General features: G+C 36.6%; 1 protein-coding gene across 2 annotated transcripts in view; it reads right to left on the bottom strand.

Moving 5' to 3' along the window:
• Positions 1-23,940, bottom strand: part of RAP2A (RAP2A, member of RAS oncogene family) — a 33,494-nt gene extending 9,554 nt beyond the window's left edge. Inside the window, exons 1-2 of one of the 2 annotated variants that reach the window (XM_063595840.1) lie at positions 23,530-23,940; positions 12,005-22,858 (exon numbers count right to left, since the gene is read on the bottom strand). In XM_063595840.1, the coding sequence (XP_063451910.1) occupies positions 22,753-22,858; positions 23,530-23,843 (420 nt within the window). In that variant the 5' untranslated portion in view covers positions 23,844-23,940 and the 3' untranslated portion in view covers positions 12,005-22,752. Of the gene's footprint in view, positions 1-12,004; positions 22,859-23,529 lie in introns of those variants that run through there. The other variant, XM_003832037.6, reaches the window with a different exon arrangement.
• Positions 23,941-24,418: the final 478 nt, after the last annotated feature.

The raw sequence follows: 24,418 nt of genomic DNA, 5'->3' as shown, positions 1-24,418 counted from the left end.
AACTGTAGACAGATACCACTACTGTCAGTTTCTGTACTTTACTTTTGAGGGTGCTGCACCGTAGCGTATTAAAAGAAGGTCATACTTCATGTGAATTTTAACATGCTGGTATCTTCTTAGTGATAAGCAGGTTGAAATATAATTCTCTTTGAATTTGGAAATGAGAATCAGAAAGGCTTTTCTAAGTCCCCTCATTCATCTTTTCACACAGTTAAAATCATCTACCAAGAGAGTCCCAAGGCAAAACGTCAAAAAAACTGATGCTTCAATTACTTCCATGATAAACTTACCAAATGGCTTTGGAGCTTACGTCTGAACATTTTTAGTGACGTGGAACTCATACCTACAGGCAACCCATTTTGTACTGTCAGGTCTGTTAAATGTTAGTGTTAAAAAGTCAGAGTTTAAAAGTTTACTTGTATATAAGGAACTGTGATCTGTAACACCCTGCCCCTTCTTCTCATAGATTCTAGTTCTTTTACCCTTTAGAATGTAGAAATCTTTTCTCCAACATGAATATAGGTCCCTCCTACTCTTGCTTAAATTAAATAAGTCATGATTTTAAAAAAATACCTGGCAATACTTAATAGGAAACAAAAAAACATTTTTTAATTCTTAATCTTGGCTCTGTGAGAATGATCACTATAACTATTTTGATATCTATCCTTCCAAATTATTTTCCTCCATATATCAATATAAGTATACCTATAGCTTTTATAAAAAGAGATTATACCAATTATATTTGGTAGCTTCAATTTCCACTATTACAGAGCTTTCCATTTTAATAAATAATATGTATCATATTAATGGCTAGGTAGTATTCCATTTTATAGAATCTATAACTGTGCCATAATTTAATTATCTGTCCTCCATTAGCATATATGAAGATGTATTATATTTAGTAGCCTCAATTTCCATTTAATATTATAGAGCTTTCCATTTTAATAATATGTATCGTATTAATGGCTAGGTAGCATTCCATTTTATAGAAACTATAACTGTACCATAATTTAATTATCTGTACTCCATTAATGCATATGAAGGCCCCCACCCCCATTTTTTGGCTAAAATAAGCAGCCAATCTGATGAACTACACCTAGAAGTGTGATTTCTGCCTCAACGGGTATGCATTATATATATATATATCTCTCTCTCACATGTTTATACCTATAATCTTTTGCATACCTTTTGAGCCAGAAAAATCATATTCCTAGCTTAGTTCATCAAATTGCCATGTAAACACAGACACACACAAAGTTTCAGTGAACATCTAGAAATTTATACTAAAACCAATAGTGCTTAAGAGTGCTTGTTTCCCTATCCTTGGGATTTACATTTTTAATCTTTTAATAAAGTGTTATGGGAGTTTTGATAAAGTGTTATGGGAGTTTTGAAGAAAGAATTGTTTTTGGTTAGGACTGGAAGGCTTCTACCACAGTTTGCTAGCATGAAACATCAATACTGCTTGTAAGGATGAAAAACATGAGCTAAGTAAACCTGCCCTCTTCCTCCAACCTGACTTGTTTTGAAGCGACTAAATATTTCATCTTAAAAGGGCATTTCTGGTAATTTAGCTTGAATAATTAAAGAAAACCACAGTCCAGCTCTGATGTCCTGTTGGTTTCAGAATGCATACTGAAGATGAACAGAGAGAAATGTGTAAATGTAATGTAAAAAGTAAGGAGAGTAATGATACCCAGAAGATATTCAAAGCTATTAGGAGTATCTCAACCAATAAAATAATCTGCTTTCATAGAAACTGAGTGTTGACATTATATCAGAACAGATTTCTAATGCTTTGATTGTGATGGACCAACTGATGATGGAGATGCAACTCACAGCCATTTTAAATGTTTTATTTAAAAACCACTTGAGAACTTCTATTGTGGCCAGGATAGCATAAGCCCATTAAAGTGCCTATCTCCTGCTGATTACAAATAAAAACTCAGGACAAAACACAAAAAACAATTACCAAAGAACTCTGAAAAGTAAAGAGAAAAAAGCAGTTTGGGGAAGAGAACCAACGCCTGAAGAAGAAAGAGACCTACATGCAAGTGAGTTTCCTGGTTTTCCCGTTTTTTTTTTCTTGTGGCCTTGAGCTGAGGGTGGGCACTTCCTGGTGCACACAGACAATTAGAACTCTGGGAGACTGTCTTTAACCAGAAGATCAGGGTAAAGGGGGCCCTTTGAGCGTGAGTATGTGTGTGGGCTGAAAACTCTCACTTTTTTCCTTCTTATTTCACAGTTCACCTAGAGTGAGTGATAGCAGAGCTGGGGCAGTAGACAGTGCCAGTAGCTAAAACTTCATTAGAAATCTGTCTTTCTGGCTAGAGAACTGGGAAATGGGCCCTCAGTCCCGAAGAGGGTGGGAGAAATCCCCAGTATACTTCCTTCTGTTTTTCTCTTCCCATTTTACCAGAAGGATGACCCCAATTGCAAGAACTGTGTGGCAGTGCAGAAAGCTAAAACTCTGAAACACCATGTTTCTGGCCAGACCAAAAATGGGCTCTTGTGGTCTAAAGAGAACAGGAGGAACCCCAGAGATCCCTCCAGAGAGGAGAAAAGTAGAGAAAAAGATTCCCTAATTCTGTGTATGAATCAACATAAGCTAATATGAGCTGTGTATTAGTGGGAAGACTCAAAGCAGTATAACAAAGGTTAAAGAACTGAACTACAATTTAAACCACTACCTATGTCTCAGACTAGCCACTGAGTGGTGTATACACAAGACAGCATAGTAAAGGCTTTGAAAATTGAACTGACATCGGAATCATCTTCCAAACAAGGAGAAAGTTTGCAGTTTGAACCTCAGTGGGTTGGTTATTGGCTAAAAGGAAAAAAGAAATCTACATTCTACAGAGGACTGTAACAGGGCCCCAGAGACTAAGCAACATAATACTAAAAATGTCCAACACAATCTAAAATAACCAAACATGCAAAGAACCAGAAAAACTAATTCTCAAGGGTAAAAACTATCAATAGATGTCATATGACCTAGATGCTGAAATTATCAGACTTTAAAGAAGCAATTATAACCATGCTCTATGAGGTAAACACTCTAGAAATAAACAGAAAAATAAAATGCTCTCATAAAATACAATAAACCACATGAAAATTTTAGAACTGAAAATTATAATATCTGAGATAAAACATTCACGGATGAGAAGACTGTACATGACAAAAGATTCAGTAAACTTAACAGATCAACAAAAATGATCTAATTTGAAGAAATGAGAGAAAAAAGATTGAAAAAATAAATGAGCAGAACTATGTCAAAGCACAGTATAATCAAATCATTTGAAACTACAGACAAAGATAAAATCTTGAAAGCAGCCAAAGAAACAAATGCATTACATATAGGAGAACAAACAAAAGGACTGGAAATTTCTCATCAGAAACCACAGATGCCAGAAGACAGTAGAACAATCTTTACAATACTAAATGAAAAAACAAAAAACCCTGTCAACACAGAATACTGTATCAGCAAAAATATCCTTCAGAACTAAAGGAAAATAATATTCTCAAGTGAAGGAAATCTAAGAAAATTTATCACTAGCGAATCTGTTATAAAAGAAATACTAAAGAAAATTCCTTGGGCTGAAGGAAAATAGTATCAAAGCAATCTTGCAATTTTAAAAATGAGGAAAGAAAAATAGTAAATACTATGTAAATATAAGATTATTTTTTCCTCAAGTTCTTTACAATATGTATAAACGTACAAAAAATTATAACATAGTCCTTTTTGAGGATTTTGATATAGGTGGATGTAACACATACAGAAACTCTGGAAAGCAGAGACCTACATGGTTGTAAGCTCTTTACATTTTACTCTAAGTGGTACAATACAAACTCTAAGTAGACTGTGAAAGGTTAGGTGTTTATAATGTAATACCTACAACAACCATTTAAAAAACATAAAAGACAACAGATAAAATATAAAAAATTATACATAACCAGAAAGAAGGCAGAAGAGGGAGAAGAAAAAAATAAGCAGGTGAAAAAATTGAAAACAAGCAGTAAAATGGTGGGCCTAATTGAAGCATATTAGCAATTACATTAAACGCAGGTTTAAACACATGAATAAAAAGATTTTCAGACTTAATTTTTTTAAAAAGACCTACATCCATGCTATCAAGAAGAAATCCACTTTAAATATAATAGATAAGTTAAAGATAAAAGGATAGAAAAAGATATATCATGTAAACACTAACCAAATTAGATTTCATCAAAATTAAAATTTTTGCTCTGTGAAAGACCTGAGAGGATAAAAGGACAAACTACAGACTTGGAGAAACTTTTCAAAACATCGATCCGACAAGACTAATATCTAGAACATAGAAAGATCTCTCAAGACTCAATAGTAAAAACAAACTATCCAATTAGAAAATGGGCAAAAGCCATGAATAGACAGACATTTCACTGAAGAGGATGTAGATGGCAAATAAGAACTTGAAAAGATGTGCAACATCATTTGCCATTTATCACAATGGCTAAAATAAAAAATAGTGACAACACTAAAATGCTGGTGAGGACGCAAACTAGATACATTGCTGATGGAATGTAAAATTAGACAACTACTTAAGAGTATGGCAGCATAAAATTAACCATGATAATCATCACGAGTGAAAAATTGCACCCTTGGGCATTTAACCCAGAAAAATAAAGACTTATGATCACATAAAAACCTGTACACAAATGTTTACAGGTAAAAATCAGAAACAACCAAGATGTCCTTCTTCAAGTGAATGGGTAAACAAACGGCAGTAAATCTATATCAGATACACTACTCAGCAATAATAAGGAATGACCTATGGATACACACAACACCTTGGATGAATCTCCAGGGAATTTAGCTGAGTAAAAAGGGCCAATCCGAACAGGTTACATTCTGTATGACTTCACTTACATAACTTTCTTGAAATGGCAAAATTATAGAAAAGGAGAACAGACCAATGGTTGGCAGGGACTAAGGATGGGGAAGGGGAATGGAAGGAAGGAGGGGAGTAAGTGTGACTATAAGGGCAACCCGAGAGATCCTGTGGTGATAGAAATGTTCTGTATCAAGGCCAATATTCTGTTTGTGATATTGTACTACAGTTTTGCAAGATGTTACCTCACTGGGAAAAACTGGGTAAAGAGTACATGGAATTGATTATTTCATAAAACTGCATGTGACTCTGTAATTATAAACACTTAATTTAAAAAGGTAATTACATATGTAATTTATGCTTTATAATCAAAATGATTAAAAGAATATTTAAGTATAAAAAAGGAAATGTTATGTACAATTAAGTTCCCAGACAGTGCAAAAAGGCAAAGAAAAAAAAGACACAAATAAAAACTATAAACATAACTTATAAAGTGTTTTAAAAAGTAAGGGTTGTGGATACCAGGTTAATCTACACTTAGAATTCAAACATATTAGAATTAGAAAACAATTAGAAAATCCATTTAAAATGAACCATTTACAATAGCACCAAAGAATAGCAAATACTGAAAATAATCTAGTTAAAGATGTAAAAGACCTTCACAACAAGAATTACAAACCAATGCTTACAGAAATGTAAAAATATCTAAATAAAATGAAAGATATATAACATTTACTTACTGGAAGATGCAATATTATTAACACATAATTTCTCTACTAATTGACTTATGGATTCTATGCAATCCCAATCAAAATGCCAGAAGGTTCCGTTGGTTGTGTGTGTGTGTGTGTGTGTGTGTGTGAGACTGATTCTTGAAAATGCAAAGGATTCTACAGAAATGCAAAATACCTAGAAGAGCCAAAGCAAATCTGAAAAACAAAGCTGGAGGATTAGACACCAGATATCAATACTTACTATAAAGTTACAAAAATTAAGATTGTGGTTTAGGCATAAGAAGGGAGAAATGCAAAAGAGAAAATAGCCTAGAAACAGACTCACACAGATAGATTTGCCTGATTTATGACAAAGGTACGGCTACAATTTACTGGGGAGATGGTCCTTTATATAAATGATGTTGGGTCAACTGAATAGCCATATGCAAAACAAAACAAACAAATCCCCTGACCCCCTATCTCACACCACCCGTACAAATTAGAGATGGATCATAGAAACTAAAGTTAGGTTATAATACTTCTAGAAGTAAATATGCAGAATGGATCCTCAGAACCTTGAGGTAGAAAAAGATATATTAAACAGGACACAAAAAGGAACTAACCATAAAAAGAATTTAAAATTTGACTTCATTAAAATTAAGAATTTATGCTCACTCAAAGAAACTATTAAGTGAGTGAAAAGGTAAGGCAAAGATTGGGGAAAGGTATGTGCAATACATACATCTAATAAAGAACTTGTGTCCAGAATGTATAAAGAATTTCTACAAATTATAAAAAAAGATAATCCAATTTTTAAAATGGACAAAAGACCTGAATGGGTATTTCTCCAAAGAAAATACCCAAATGGTCATAAAGCATATGAAAAGGTACTCCACATCATTATGCACCAAGAAAACAAAGATAAAAATCACACTGAGGTTCCTAGAATCCTATCGGATTGATTAAAATTAAAAAGACTGACTTGATCAAATGTTGGTTAGGATGTGGAATAATTGTTACTCTTGCTGTTTACAACTACTTTGAAAAATCACTTGGCAGTATACATTAGTACTGAACACATGTACTTATGATCCAATAATGCTACACCAAAAGAAAGTATACACATATTCATTCACCAAAAGATATGTACTAGAATGTTCTTAGTAGCATCATTCATAACCCCCACCTAGAAACTATCCAGATGCCCCATCGACAGAACAATTAATGAAATCCTGGTATATTCATGCAAGGGGCATCCTGCACCTCCATTAAAAAGAATTAACTACTGGTCCATGCAACAACACGGATGAATCCCATAGAGGATGCTGAATGATGGAAGCCAGAAGTTCATTACTAGGCATGACTCATTTATGGTGGTCTCTGAGTATGGAAGTGGCTGAAATGGAACATGAGGCAGCCTGCTTTGTTGCCTGAAATGTCTGTCCATCTTCATTTGGGATTTGATTACAGGTGTACACATCCCAGCTGTAAACCTACAATTTGTGCACTTTACTGCATAAAATTTCTACCTCAATAAAAAAAACAAAAAAAATCAGTAAGATTATAAACAATTTCTTCATTAAAACAGGAAAAGTAATATAACCTTCAAGACAAATTGCATGCACATGCCTGTTGGCTGTGTGTTTACATCACAGAAGGCACATGATTAAGCTGATCACAGTCAGTTTCTTACTCAGCAGAATATCACTAACCAATTTTAAACTTCTGTACAATGCAATACTGTTTAATTTATATCCAACACTGGCTAAAGACTGAAAGCATAATGAATATTAACACTGAAGTACAACATGTTATTGGAAATAAAAACAATAATTCTAAACATTTCCTTCACTATTAGATCTATATATTGCATCCAACTGACCACAGTGCTCTTCAGGCATATCAAGATGTCACAGTACCTCAAAAATCCATGTTAAGAAAAAGGAATATAATAAAACTACATTTAATCTGTTTTTTAATTAGAAATGGAGATTTTCCATTGTAAAGTGCCAGTAATGTGTTATTTGTGAGGAAGTGTTTGCAAATAGAAGCCCCAAACCTTATCATTTAGAAACCAAATGTAAAAAACCTATCTGAATAAACTAATTGATTCTTTTTTTTTTAAGCGTAATATCTAAGTCATTCAAAATAAGGTGGACGACAGTGGTCATTGATCTGTATTTGATACTTGAATGTGTAGCTAGAGTGTACATTTTAATAAAAAATATGTCATTTAAAAATCTGTCAACAAAACATGCTTTTTTACATCATTTAAATAGTAAGGAAAACTGAAGCTCGGGCACATATATGGAGAACACACAGCTTTCATCTCTCGAAGGGGAAGAGGTATTCGGACATACAACATCCATTTTATCTTTTTGAGAACTGAAATCTGAAACCTGTGCATTAAAAAACAGGCCTGACTATTGTACTTGAAAAGATTAAATTGAGTCAGTTACTCAGGAATAGGCAAGTTATTTGAAACTGCTACCTAAATTTACATCTGGATTAAATTATAGTATATATCTTTTCAACACCTCTTCATTTTCAGCATCTTTGGCAAAATGTTTTGAATGAAAATTCAGTACACAAAGTTCAATTACAACTACTTTTTTAAAGCTACCTCTGAATGAAGAAGATTTAAATAAAGATGCTTCAAAGCTATGAAGAGCTAAGATTTTTAGGAACTTTTAAATTATGAACAGAAGAGTATTTATCCTGCAAGATTTTTCTATTGTTGTAGTAAGATCTTAGAATATTTATCATTTCTAAATCACTCAGTACACATAACACTAAATAAAACTTAAAAAAAAAAAACCCCAAACACTGAATCTCTATAATACAGCTTTCTAGAAAACTCAGGTTATGAGGCCAACAGAATTAGCATTTCTTCTGCCCAGCAATAAACAACTCAGAAGAGGAAGAGGAAGTACCTTCATTATTCATGGCTTGTTGTAACTGGTTGGTTCAACTGGCATGAGATTTATTGGCGACGCCTATTAAAAAGGTCTTTTCACTTGAACCAGGAGAAGTAACAGATGACATGGAAAAAAAACAAATAAAACAAATGCACAATGAAGAAAGGAGCTGAAAACTATCATTGTTGGCAGAGGTTATGGCCCTCAACAGCAGCCAATGGAGAATGAAGAGTTACATTTTGACAGGGTTCAAGCCAACACTGAAATGAAAGAAGTCAGAAAGATAGTTTTAAGAATTCACTGTGGGGCAAGGGAGAGTGGATGGTAAGCAACAGAGTGTCCAATAGTCTCTAAGCACGATCAGGTGTAATGAGAGGCCGCAACAACAGGTCTAGTCCAGTAGTGATTACAGGGATGGACAGAACAGGAATTACTGGATGTGAGGAAATCTGTCCCATCATTTTCACTCCCACTACAAAAACGCTTTCATTTCCAAAGTAACTCATACCTAAGACACTGCAACAGTCTCCTAACTGGTCTTGCCTCCAATTTCTCACTCTTCTACTCTATCCTATGCTACTTCCGTAATAATTACCTTAAAACATTGCTTTTTCAGTGATTCCCCCAACCAACTATCCCATAAAAATATGTAGCAGATCTACAGTGACTAGCTAAAAGCCTATCTGTAAGCAGACAAGGAGGTTTCCAGGGTTTATAGGAATTTCATCAACTTGGGCAATCAGCCTGTTTTACAACCTCCTGCCCTACAGCCTGTGTGGAATGCGGTCACTTTGTTGGCTTAAACTAGCTCCTGACAGACCCCTGCAACTTACTATGCTAAAGTCTCCACCGTGGGAGAGGCAACAGCTTCATTACCATAACATGCGACCTATGTGCTGGCATGATGGCTCACTGCATCTGTGCACCTGGGATCCCTCCTCCATATTCAAGGCTGCACCCTTCTCTCCTCTCCATTGCCCCATAAAGCCCTCCTGTTGCTTTTCCTTAGGGAGGCAGTGCCTTGAAGAATCCTTACAGTGTCATACTTCCTAGCACCAAGTAATAAAACTCCTATTGATCAAAACCCACATTCTCATGGGGAGTTGTTACTCATCAAGTGAGCGAACCTGAGTTTTTTTCTGGGTAAATTATTTCTAGATTAACAGTCCAGGCCAACCACAATTTGGTCACTGGGGAAAATTAAGATGAAGTGTACCACAAGAGAGAGCTGGATCTAGAGTTAGAGGACCTAGAAATAAGTCCCAGTTCTGCCTCCTTGGATATGTCATGAGCTTTCTGAGCCTCAGGTTCCTTATTTGTGAAACAAATATTAATTGATACTTAGGTGTAATGTTAAGGAAGATGATGATGATGACTTTACTAACAGCTTAGTGTGGTGTTACACACCACACTTGGGCAATCAGCCTGTTTTACAGCCTCCCGCCCTACAGCCATACGTGAATTAATAAGTACTGTGGATATTGTAAAATACTACAGAAATGAGAATTATCCTTCTCTAAGTTCTCTCAAATCGTCTGTTAGTAAGGCAGTTCTAGAATCTTAATGGTGATATAGCTGTAAAAATGTACCAAAACTGTTATTTATGTTTTATCTCCTATCTCTGGCTTCCATTCCTCTGGCCAAGGATGGCCAAAACTAACCATCTAGTCTGAAAACCATTATTCTTGTGGAAAAGATTTGAGAAAAACAGGATAGATACCTTTCCCTCTAATATCTAATACCATCTTTTCCAAACAGAAGTAGCTTTCCTTATTCTGTTCATCTTCCTGCAGTAAATACTAAGTCAAGTCACTAGCTGTGAACCATGGCTCTGAAGGCCTAGCTAAGACAAGGTGGGTTAATAAAAAAAGAAAAAAGAAAAAAAAAAAAAAACCCAAGAACTCTGAGTAGTATAAGGAGTTTTGAGCTAAAGTCTTGTTTCTGCCTGAAGCCAGGTGTGCTACCTTTAAAGTTACATCTGGGACCTGAGGAAGGCAAGGGCAATGAATGTTTTATATGCAGCTGTATCCCCAGTGCTGGAATCAGTTCTTGACACTTATAGACACACAAAGTAGAATGAGATAATGAAGTGATGGTCTTCAAATCTGACACTTTTCTCAAGTAGTCCATGGTGTCTGGAGTAACAAAAATGTCACAAAATCAATGCAAACATGTCCATGGCCACCAGGCTAAAAACGCATTTTTGGATGTACACTATCTAAAATGCTTTATTATTTTTATCATGCCTTGTGTTAGACACTGAAATGCTTAAATTGATTTGATGCATAAGGGGTCTCCAGAGATCTGGGATCTGGAGGGAAACTGTCAAAATACAGAATGCAGGGATCTTTACTTATAAATTCAACAAATATTTACTAGATATTTTCTATGTGTCAGGTGCTAGATATCAAAATTGAGGCAGAGCACCACCAAATAATAGACTCTTTCTTCATCAACAGAAATTAGATGGTTTACATCAATTACTTTTATAAACAGTACACCCTGTGGGTAGAGTGAAGGGGGAGACGGCAGTTCAGACTATGAGTATAAACAGTTGCAAAGGGCACATACATACATTTGAATTTTCTGCTGAAATTAAGCCATAATACACTACATTCTTAATACGATTAAATGTGATCTTCAAAGTACAGTTAGTCATGCATGAGTGAGAGTGGTCAAATGACATTGGGTAGATCAATTGCAAGGGCAGTTGGTAGGTGCTCCATAAATTTGCTGTATTTTAAGAGTTCAAATTTATTCAATCATCTTCAATAAATTTTTTTTAAAGATCTTCACAAAGAAACCAAAAGGATCAATAGTACTCTTACCAAAATAATTTCTAAAATAACATGTTTATCTAAAAATGTGTTATTGTTCCAGATAACTACTGCTGCATAAAACTATCCCAAAACTTAGGGGCTTAAAATAGCCATTTTACTACATTGCATGATGCTGTGGGTCAACAATTTGGGCAGAACTCAGTTGGGCAGTTCTTCTGTTCTACATCATATTGACTGGGGCCACTCAGAGGTCTTTAGTTATAGTGAGCAAGGCTGGGCTGGCGAGTCAAAGATGGCCTCACTTGAGGCCTGGCACGTTGGTAGGAATGGCTGGAAGGGAGCTCCCTCCTCCTCTCTATCTAGCCTGCGAGCCTCTCCGTGAATTTTCCAGCAGCATAGCTGGACTTCCTATGTGGTAGCTCAGGGCTTCAAGAAAGTAAGGCGGAAGGTGTTAGTCTTCTCAGAGATTAGGCCCCAAACTGGCTTGGTTATCACTTCCAGCATACTCTATGGATCAACACAGTCTTAACAGGCAGCACAGACTCAAAGGGAGAGGAAACGGATCCTACTTCTCAATGGAAGTTGTGTCAAAGAATCTGCAGCCATCTTTAATCAAGAGCATTTAGTAAAAAAGATGTCATCTTTCAAAACTGAGCAACATTTCCAGTTCATGAGGATTTGTTTACCCAAATTAACAAAAGCTTTAAAAAAGGAAGCTGGCCAGGTCAGAGAAAGATACTGTTTATTTAAACAAGGTATCTCAAAAATATATGCACAAATGGGATTTGAATTGTCATGATTTAAAAAAAAAGAGAGAATTTGAGGTAACAGTCTATAGTGACCATAAAATTTATTGCCCACACTGAGATACTTTCAAGATGGAAAGGGGTACTGTAAATAAATGTAGAGAACAACAAGCATAGACCTGAACTGTCCCAGATAAAAGAGACATACAGTCACCTTTGGAGAAAAGGGAATAGATTGAAGCAATGGTACTTATTCAAAGGAAAATAGATATGTGATTGTTAAGAAGCCACTCACTGTGGCCTATAAAGAAAAGCTTCAGGACTCATTACTTAGTAGGATATGCTGATGCAAGCAATAAAATAAATTTCCTTCCCTCCATAAATGTACAAGTATTTCCTTCAATAAAACCAGATGATGTGCTCAGGGTGGCCTTAGAAATAAACATTTTCTGTCATCAAGAGTAGCCTTTTAAAATGTATATACCTCTGGGAGGCATCCTACCATAATTAAGATACTGATTTGTTCAGCAGGGATGGTAAACATACAACATCCTGGCTGCCTCTCTCAGGACAAATGCTGCTGGTGGATCACAGTATTCCCATGACTGAGCTCACACACAGCTGGGGGACTCTCCCTGCACAGAGCTCCACACAGCAGCTGCACCTATTGAGATAATGCTCTGTTTACATCCTTCTTCAATAAAGGTAACAGCACTCCAAAACTAGTTGACCATCCAGCAAGAACAGACATAGGGTTTATGCAAACATTATAGTTCCTTAATGCTAGACCATTGTAAAAAAGTTTTATATCATTGGTATTATGCATAAACTGGATTAACCATTAGAAATTATTTTCTCATCACTTGCTCATAAAAAATAAACTAAAAATAATTAAGTTTAGTTCATTTTCTGGTTAGCTTTCATGTATGTATGTATGTATGCATGTATGTATGTATGTGGCTACTTAACAATAGGATTTCAGTGCTTCACTTTACCAGTCAACATTACTGATTGTCAAAGTTTGTTGGGACTGTTGGTTCACGAAGTAGAAAAAGAAAGCAGTGGAGTGTAAGGGGATCATTGAGGGAAGGAGAAATTATATTTTAGATAGGGAGGATAAAAATGTACTAAATATACTGCTGTGGTCTGAATGCTTGTCTCCCTAAAATTCATATGTTGAAATTTAATCCCCAGTGTGATAGAATGAAGAGGTGGGGACTTTAGGAAGTGATTCGGTCATGATGGCTCCACCCTCATGAATGGGATTAGTGCCCTTATAAAGGAGGTTTGTGGGAGCCATTTTGCCCCTTACACCATATGAAGATGCAGCAAGAGGCACCATTTGTGACACGAATTTTGCTGGTGTCTTGACTTTGGATTTCCTGGCATCTAGAACTGTCAGCAATACATTTCTATTGTTTATAAATTACACAGTCGAAGGAATTTTGTTATAGCAGCCTGAAGAGACTAAGACATATACAAAAAGGCGATTATATATAACTATACAATTGTTGTCATTAGTCTTGTAGACAAAATTCTGAATTTCCATAAAATGAATAAAAAATTCCTTAGAAAAGGTGGCCTAATAAGAGCAATGTTTTTGGTGCAAAAATATTTTGAAATTTAGAAATCAAAGTGTCTTTAAAAATATATTTCTGTATAACTCAATACTGCAAAATATATACCCATTTATAGGACATTTTGGCACACCAGAAGGACAAAGATAGTATCTTGTTCTTATTCTGTATAATGCCCAAGGCAATGTTATGCAAATGAGGTGGCTTAAATGATATTAGTTGATAGTGATGACTTTTATACAAAGACAAAACTTTTCTCAATTTGATTTATTAAAAAGCGATGCCAGCATGTTACTATATATAACTAGCCATAAAGACTGTTAAAATTATCTTCACCCCATGCATATTTGGTATTCATGAAGAGGTCTACTATCATTATTAACTTTTTTAAAAAGAGAAGTGTTAACAAATACTAATATGCTGATTGCTTTTTATGTCACATTTTAATATTTAAAATATGTGTACTAAAAATCATCACAATTCCTCATGAGTCAAAAAATTTACTGCCACCATTTATAGCCAATATATTTAGGTCTCTAGGGGAAGGCAAAAACACAAAGCACTCAAGGTCTATGCTGTAAGTTCTATAACGTAGTGTTAGAGCACTTAAAACACAGAGGAGAAAGCAATGGGAAAAACAGAAATGTTATACTATACTAGGTATATAATTCATCTCAATATAGTAAGACAATTGAGCCTAATTCCTAAGAAATCACGTGGCAGTATACAGATAAAAGGCTGGGTTTCATTCCTATTTCTGTGATTCTTGGTGAAACTTTATTATTGATATTTTAGGTTCACTATGTAAAGAAACACTTTACGTTCATTATCTCATGAGTTACTACATCATACTCATATTACAAATGAGGAAATTAAAATGCAAGGAATGTCAACTTGCTCCTAATTACATAACTAATAAGTGCTGGAGCTCAGCTTTAATGAGATTAACATTCGCTGTCTTCATGGATGAGAAGATAAGTATATACAATAAAATACTCCATTCGAGAATTATAATACATACAGTATTCATAATGTTCATTGGAAACCTAAAGATGAATTAATTTAGGACCAGGGGCAGTGGCTCAGGCCTGTAATCCCAGTGCTTTGGGCAGTTGAGGTAGTCGGAACACTTGAGGCCAGGAGTTTGAGACCAGCCTGGGCAAAATAACAAGATCCCATCTCTAGAAAAAATTTTTAAAGAATTACTTGGATGCGGTGGTGCCTGCTCTGTAGTCCTAGCTATTCAGATGGCTGAGGCAGAAGGGTTGCTTGAGCCCAGGAGTTAGAGGCTGCAGTAAGCTCTGATGGCGCCGCTGCACTCCAGCCTGGGCAACAGAACAAGACCCTGTCTCTTAAAATACTCTAAGATTTCATTTACAGAGACAGCTGTAAAGATACTTAGTAGAGAAAATACTAATATGCATTGAATTATTAATATAGTATTTCCACATTTGAATTATTAATTTCTAAGGGTCAGGAAAGCATGAGAACACTCCTAAATGTTTTAAATAAAGGTTTTTCAATGTTTCTCTTGGGTAACTTTACTAAGTGATTTTAAGATATTTATAGTTTTACTGTCTTACAGGGAGAGGTGAATCAGTGTTATCCTGGATAGATGCAGCAGACCTCTATTCTGAGTTTTCTGAACCTCCTCAGCAACTGTTCTTGAAATGGATAATCCCGCACTCATGTATTCAAGTCTGAATACTACCACAACCTCCCTTTCTCTGTTCTAAGTTTTCACAAGGCAAAAGTTATCTTGAATTACTAGAATGAACAAAATTACATGAGAAATACATTCTCATATTTCTAATATGCACAACAGAGATAAATGCTTTCTCAAAAGATATGCTATATCTTTTTGTTCAGTGACTAAATGCTATCTTTCTCTGAATTACAGGTAGTATTTACTAACTCACATTGGGAAGTACTTCATTTTCGTAATCTTACACAGCATTGCTGGGAACCAGAAAAGCAGGAGAGAGAAGATGAAATATTAAACAGATAGTTACATTTAGTTTTCTTAGAGTAAAAATGTCCTAGGATAGCAGTTTCCAAGCTATGTGTGATAAAATCAATTTGGTGGGTCATGAAAAGCACTTAAAAACAACGAAATAAAATAGAAAAAAATAAATAGAAAAAGTAATACAAGCAACATAGCAAGTTTACTGTCTTATGAAATGTTGATTTCGGCTAGATGTATTTATTCCTATGTGTGCACTAAGTCACAATATAAAATGTACTTCTTACTGAGGGCCCTGATTAAGAAAATGTGAAATCCCCTGCTGAGTGGATCTATAGAAATAGAGATAGTTGTTAATTTTTTCCAATATTTGGCTTTTTGACAGATAACAATTTAAAAATAAAAATTATAAGTCACCTTATTTCTCCCTAAATATAAATTTTGGTATGTTTTAAAATCTTAAATGTATTAGAGAAATAAAAAACAAGAACAAATCCCCATCTATCCAATTATGCCAGAGAAAGAATTTAATACATACCATGTCAAAATCTTAGCTAGATTATGTATTAGAATCTTCAAATATTGTTTTTAGTTATTTTGATTACTTTAAATTTTACTAATATATTTATGCTTTATTTAACATACTTGACTGAAATGCAGATGTCCACAATTACAGCATTACTATTATTGGTATTACTCTACTAAAAGGCTGAGTTTGATCTGGTAAAGCAGAAAGGATGTTTACGAAATTAAACTTTTCTCTGTCAGGCTGAGAATAATTTTTAATGATATGAACCACAAGTGTCAAAGTAACAAATGAAATGGCAATATATATGGCATATTTCTGCACACCATTAAAATTTCAAGATAAATTTCCTACATAAACACAATAGCTATACATTTCCTTTAGTAACTATTCAGTCACCATCAGTTTTACCTTGTTTGAAAGTCTGCTCATATTCAAACTCTTATTACTCCAAAAAAATTTAGAGTACTTAAAACTCTTTTTACAACATAGGCCTGAAAAATATAAGTATGTAAAAAAACAGTAGGTAAGAACAGATGGAGAGAAACAGAAAACAGGGAAAAATCAAAACAGAAGCAAAGAAAACCCCAGAGTAAGGCATACATGCTTCCCTAGGCAATAAGGTTCTAAAGACAATGACTAAAAGAGAACTGAAAAGAAAAAAATACCCCTGAAAAAAAATTCCCTTAAGTACAGTGTACTTGGTTTTATGTAAAGATCCTTGCTTAAAAATATGTACATATACATGCATAATATATGCACCTTATTGTGCCATATGTAATTTCCCAGAACTTCACACACAGAAATTAAATCACTCAAGTGTATTGCTACTGAAACTTTAGCAAATAGATTCCAACTTTGTTGGCTCTTCCTGTTGGCTGTGAAATCCAGTGATTTTTCTTAGTTCCTCTACCTCTTCCTTAATGTTTAATAATTTAAATTATTTTTGCCCTCCATTAAAAAATAAGTATTAGTATAATTATTCCTTATTGTAGATTTTATTGATACAATTATCAAATCTTAACTAAACAAAATTGTGGGTCACAGGCTGCTGATTCTTTAAGGTTCATATTAAACTTGACCCCTTCCCTCATCACCCCGGCCAGACAAAAGTGCTCTCACAGAATGTTAGAGAGGAAGAGACATCATCTCCTCCAACTCCAAATTGAGCTTTAAAAATTACAATCCTGGAGTGGCAAAAAGAAAACTATATACTGTAACCTGTAATTTTACAATGCAGCCAAAACAAAAGTTTCCTTTTCAGGAAAAACTTCTGGGCCACATAAAGTGATTCACTGTATGAAGTTCAGTTATGCAAGATAAGTAAGTCCCAGACATCTGTACGGTAATAGTACTTCTAGTTAACAATACTGTATTGTATAAACATTTGCTAAGAAGATAGAACTTATGTTGTGTTCTTACTACAAAAAAAATGAATGAATGAATGAATGAGTGAATGGATAGATAAATAAAGCACGGGGAAACTTTTGGAGGTGATGGATAGTTTTACAGCATTGATTGTGGTGATTTCACAAGTGTATGCTTATCTCTAAACTCACTGAGTTGTACACATTAAATATGTCTGGCTTTTTGTACATCAATCATACCTCAATAAAGTGGTTTTTAAAGAAAAAAAGATCATGAAAAACATTGAGCTCTTCGAGTCATTTTCAAAACAAATTTCAATTTTTTGACCATTTAAATCCCTCTCATGAAAGATGAAGTGAGCACTCATAACTATTTCCCTCCTCTCATCCTGACTTACTAGTTATATTGTTTCATATTGTCAGTGTTTTTAACTTTAATATTCTGTTTGGCAGCCATAATTCTCACAATTCTTTTATCTTAGTTTTGTATTTAAGTGGATACAGGTTTCACCATCAGTCCTTATCTTCATACCCAAATTCTTTGTTTGGATTTATGTCTGACTTTCAGGATTTAGTCATCAATTCTTCATGATATATATATTTATTATTAAAAATTATTCCTACTAATTCACCAGTACCAAAACAAAACAAAAAAAAAGTGACCCATAGCTATTAGGCTCTGTACCTGGGAGGTCCAGCTTTGAATTAAGTTTTGGTACTGGGGAAGCAGGTATTTTTAGAGGGAAAAACGGTAGCAGAGCTCCAGAAGTTTCACTTACTTGGGACAGACATCTTTTGATGTATACTCTCGTTTCGGCTCTCCAGCACCAAACTGTCATGGGCCAAAGATCTATGTGTAACAATTGGTAATATGCTTCTGTTTTAGAGTAGGCTTTAATAGCTACTTATGGTAAGGGGGAAAGTGTAAACAATCAGCCAGCTCACTTGAAAGTGACCACTTAAGTGATATAGAAAATTAATAATAATCTTAAAAAAACAACAACTTACTCACCTTGGGTAGTGCTAGTCAACTATCTTTTTCCCAATCTTAAAACACCCCACGCCTTCTCGCCTACTGCAATATAGGAAGTCTCCACTGTGTATCTTACAACTCTCGAGTTCTATCCTTGGCTATATTCATTCATTCCTCATTTCTATTGTTAGCCATATCCATTCATTTCTGTCTCTATACTCTACCCAGTAGGTTTCATCTACTCTCCCAATCTGAACTACGCAGATGATCCTGAGTCTTCATATTCATACATAACCTGACCTTTCAGGCTTTATTCAAATATTCTAATTACTTATTAGGCTGGCTATCTGGATAATTACCATCTCCAAAACTGAAAATAATCTCCCCCAGCTATTCCTCCATAATCCTATTTGTTCATTTCAAAATGTCAAGGTTACTTCTGACCTTTTCCTCTTCCTCTACCACTGAGTTTGATTACTTCATTCTTTACAACATTCCTCGCATCCTTTCTCTCCTGTTACTACAGACACCATGCTAATTCAGGATCTTCACACTTCACGTAAAAACTGGATTATCACAACATTTATGACTATTCTTCCTGTTATGAAACAGAGTAGTCTATTACCACTAAGACATCTACCATATCACTACATATTGCTATACCTATGACAATTGTGATTATGGTCCTTGACTACATGATCAACTCCAAAGTCTTTAACCTTCAGTAATTTAGCTTTAAAAATTTTCACCTTACCTCCCCTCACACTTCTATATACATTCCCCATTTGGCCAGTCTGCTCTATTTAACATCCAAAAAACATATTCTATGCATTTCCTGTGCCATTTCCTCCATCTGGAATACATCATGTTTCTGATTCTTTGAGGTTCGTATTAAACACTGCCCCAACTGGAAGTGTTCTCACAGAAAGTTCGAGCTGAAGGAAGATCATCTCCATCTGCAAAATGAACTTTAAAAGATCATCTCCTCCATCTATGAAATCAAAATGTTTAGGGAAACTGAGGCCAAACAACAATACAAATACTTTTCTTTCTGAACATTCATTTTTTCAACATTTTTTCTTGTTTCCTATGTGCTAGTAGGAGCTGTGTTACCTACGTGGGCTTAGAGTTTTGTGAGAAAGGCTGGCTACCCATAAATTATCACACAAATAATTAAATTTGGATGAGTGCTTCAAAGAAAAGGGAAAGGACAGGGTATGTGTGATTGAGCGAAGAGGTGAGACATAAAGTTTAGTAAGGGAAGACAGGAAAGGGGTTACTTTGGTTTGAGAGGACATCTTCCCTCAGTGGGGAAAAATCTTTTAACTCATCTATGCCTAGTGTTCCATTATTGGAACGCTAAGCTTGTGGGAGTTATTTATATCCTACTGTTCAAGGTCATTGCTAAGGTCTGATATTTCACAAAAAACATTTGCAACCTCCGGTATAAATGGATTAAGCAGGGGTGAGGGTGAAAGACGGAGTAGGAATTAACTCTGCAAAAGGTAGATTTCCACAGGCCAAAGGAGAGCCCAGAGAAAGGTACTTTCAAGGACTTAAGGTCTGGGTGCTAGAATAAAAGGATGGGTGCAAGAGGTGAGGCTGCACAGGCAGGGAGGGATAAGAGCAAGCTGGACTGTGAAAGGTCATGTTGAAGATTTCTGGACTTTTTCCTAACAGCAAAGAGGCCTTGTATATCATGTTCCAAGAACTTCACGTCAGGACCATGGCTGATCCTGGCATGGGTAACAATGAGAAAAGCAATTACAAAATCAGAAAAAAATTCTAGTTTTATTTCAACTGAAAAACATTTCCTATATCCCTGTTACTCTTCTTTGTGTGTGTCATCTCACCCAAAATCAAGTTAAGAAAAGAAAGCATATGAATTTACAAATATAGCCATTTTCAGTTGGTCCACTTGGCTTTGACAAGAGGTCATGTATGTATACGGAGGTATGTACACTTACAGACACTTAAGGGAGTATGGGTCAGTTTCACATTTCTTAAAAGTGAAACATTTCAAGTAATAGCAATCCTTGAAAATGACTGCTATTATTTGAAATGAAAATGAAAAATGAAAAGCTCCATTCGTTGTTTGGCTATGCATTAGTGCTATGCATTATTGCTATACTGTACTTGAAGTTAAATGTTCATTCTCATGCCCTTTTCCATCAGATCCTTCATAAGGGGAAATAATTTCAAGAGAATACCAACACAAAGTCTCATCTTGAATATACTAAGTAATGAATTCCAAAATGCAGTTACAAATTTATTTCTTCTAAAATTACATTTATATCAAGGGTAACATTTAAGGAAGATAAATGACAAAGTTATTAAAGTAAGAATGACAGCTAGAATTTTTTGAGCAATTTCTGTGTACTGGTATTGTTTTGGGAATGTTAAAATACATTATCTCATTTAATTCTAACAAGGACTCTGGAAGGTGCATGCTAATCTCTATTTCACAGATAAGGAAACTGAAGCTTAGAGAAATAAGCAAGCATTTCCCCAAATCATATACATCTTAGACCTCTGTTGTCCAATATGGCAGCCTGTGGCCACATAACGGCTACTGAGCACTTGAAATGTGACTTGTTTGAATTGAGATGTGGTAGGTCAAACACATACCAAACTTTGAAGACACAGTATAAAGAAGTACCTTATTAATAATTTTTGAATACTGACATGTCAAAATGATTCTATTTTAAATATGGTGGGTTAAATAAAATACATTAAAATTAATTCCATATATTTATGTTATTTTAAAAAAATCAGCTACTAGGAATGTTAAAATTACATATGTGGCTCACGTTATATCTCTATTGAAAAGTGCTGACCTAGACCTAAAGCTGAATACTGAATTTGACAGTAGGTATCAAATACTGAAAGACTGGTAAAGAAGAGGCCACCTGCATTCACACGTCCTCTCCATCAATGATGGGAAGCCAGACGCTGGGGTTAGGATGAGGTGTAAAATACCTTACTACTACCATATTACAAAGACACACAAGTGAGGGTCCAAGAGGTTCTTATGTATACAACGGTTGAATTCTGGTGAAGAGAATTTATGAACTCTACTTCAGCTGATCAATGATCTTTTTATATCAAGAACTGAGACTAGTGAGTAAAATGATACTGGCATGCAGAATTTTACTCTATGTTTTTCCTCTGGGTCATAGTGAAAATAAACAAATTGCTCCAATATACTGAGTTTAGACTAACCTATTATTATAACTGAGAAAAGTAATCTGCACTAAATTACAAGAAACTACAAAATTATGTGGACCATATTATCCAATAATATTTTGCCGTATTTGTTCCCTAGGCTTGTGTCAAGAAGTTAGCCATGGGTATGTGGCTTTATCAGTGTATATCTGCATCTTCATATCTTTAAGCATATATATCTAAATGTGAAGGGTGAGGCAGTTGGGGCATTTACTTAGATTATTTTTTGATGTAGGCATTTGGCCTAACATTGACATGTGGCAATGTATCAGACTACCCTGCAGTTGGTTTGGTTTGTTTCTTTTTAATTGAGTGGTTGGGGGAGGGGGTAATAAGAATTTAAGTAACTTAAATGTAGCCCCTTAAATGCCATCCTCATACTAAGTTTAACACCAGAATTGTTCATCTCTTAACTATAAACATTTAACTTTAGGAAAATGATACTGGAGAAGTACAAAGCTATCAAATTTACAAATCTTAGGAGCAGAGACCACGAAAATATCTGCTTTATTCTAGTTTGGAATTTAACACAAGGATGAATAACATGCACGATTTTAGTTCAGCGATTAAAGTGCATACTCAATTAGTTAAGGGGGGGTGGAGCAATAGAAAGAGAGCCTTCTCTTTGATCTCATAGGTTGCATTAAAAACTCACTACTCGTAATGAATTTTTGATCATCCCCTGGGTACACATAACTTGGTCCTTGCTCTTTCAAAATGAGTGGACTCAAACTGACTTACAATGTGACTGTGTCTACGGTGCACTTACAACCATCTTTCAGTAAAGGTCTTCAGATTTAGGCTCTAGGTAGAATAAGGCAGGAAAAAAAGGACACCAAAATTATCAGCAGGCATTAACTAACAAGAACTAGATGAAACAGTAATGTGTAATTAAATGATAATTAGAAAAATTTGCCAAAACTTTGAACTAAGATATTATCACATTTCTAATGCTTAAAATTACACGGAAAAATATATTCAGTGAATTTAAGAGAAAACAACCATTTAAAATCATTTATCAGCCATATTTCCAAAATGTATACTTTAGAAAAGAATTTATATATATATAAAAAGGCTTATTAACATTAACTTTAAATTAGCTAATACTTGTGTCACACTTTTGAAGAAGCTTCTGTTTTGTTTCCAGGAACTGGTGGTGGTGGTGTGGTGGTGTTTTTGTTTTTTGGAAGGGGTTAAGGCGGCTATATTAAAAACAAAAACAAAAACAACAAAACAGTTAAGCTGCATTCTTTTCCTGTGAATGGCTTATTTGTACTCCTCTATGTTAATATTCTCGAAACCCCATTTAGCTTATGATGTCTTCAAATAATTTGATAATCTGTCTTTAAAGTTTTGCACTAAATTAGAGACTTCATTTTTGTAAAACGCCTTGGAACCATAAACCTTTAACGAGATGAGAAAGGTCTCCTTCCTCTGGACTTGACTTTACTGTATAGGTGTGTGAGCGATTTTTACTGTCAAACATTGCCAAGGCAGATTGTTGTTGTTGTTCAGTCTGCAAATGTCTCGACTATACCTGCACAGTTCCTCTCTTCCCAAGACAAATCTATCCACCCCTTTCCCCCCTGCAAGTTTTAAACTTTGTTTCCTTTGGGGCTCTGTAACAAGCAATGCTAACAACGTCCAAGAGACAAAGAGCTGTTCTGTGGGCTAACACGATGCCAAATTTTAGTTGTGAAACAAAGCACTCAAATTTGAGATTGAGGAGGAGGAGCAGAATGACAATAGTAAAGCCTCCAGCTTGGAGCCACCCCCCAGACAGCCCCTTCCCCGGAGCCCCGCGCGGGGAGTTCCGGCCCCGGGACGGTGACTCCGGGGTGCAGCCGCCAAGCTCCCGTGCGCCCTCGCTCACCGCTTCACGCGGATGATCTGGTCCCGCATGGGCTTGATGTCCTGGAAGCTCTGCTGGTTGACGAGGCTGTAGACGAGGATGAAGCCCTGGCCGTTCTTGATGTACAGGTCCCGCATGGACGCGAACTGCTCGGTGCCCGCCGTGTCCAGGATCTCCAGCACCGACGGCGACGAATCCACCTCGATCTCCTTGCGGTAGAAGTCCTCGATGGTGGGGTCGTATTTCTCGATGAAGGTGCCGGTCACGAACTGCACGGTCAGGGCGGATTTGCCTACCCCGCCCGAGCCCAGCACCACCACTTTGTACTCGCGCATCGTCCCTCCGCGGCCGCCGCCGCCGCCGCCGCCCGCGACATAGACCTACGCCGGCCGCGCTGCGCCCCCAGCCCCGGCCCCGGCGGCCCGCCCCGCCGCCTCCCGCTGCCGCCCCCACCTCACAGCCGCGGCGGCCCCCTGGGCGCCGGCGGCGGCGGCGGCAACTGAGGGAGCAGCGGCCCTGGGCATGGGCCGAGCCGGGCAGCGATGAGGCCCCGTAGGCACCGGGTGGGACTCAGGGCTAGCAGAGAGAGAGCGGTAGCCGCTGGAGCCGCCCGAGCCGCGGGCCCGCAGTGCCGCCCGCCCCGCCCCTCGCGCCTCCACGCCCAGATCCCCGCCCGCCGCCGCCGCCGCCGCCGCCGCCGCCGCCGCCGCCGCCGCCGCTACCCCCAGCGCTCGAGCGCGCGCCCGAGCCCCAGCCGCAGCGCGGCCAGGGGCGGGGTCCGGCGGCCGGGGCGGAGCCCGCGGCGCAGCCCCGCCCCCGCCCCCGTCTCCTAGGCGACGGGCCGCGAGCGCTCCCGAGAGGCTTTGCGCGGCTCGGAAGCTTCTGCCCGCGCGGAGATAAACAAGCACCG

This window comes from Pan paniscus, chromosome 14, assembly GCF_029289425.2.
Source record: "Pan paniscus chromosome 14, NHGRI_mPanPan1-v2.0_pri, whole genome shotgun sequence".
NCBI classification, from domain to species: Eukaryota; Metazoa; Chordata; class Mammalia; order Primates; family Hominidae; genus Pan; species Pan paniscus.
This window is presented reverse-complemented; position numbering and strand designations above follow the sequence as displayed.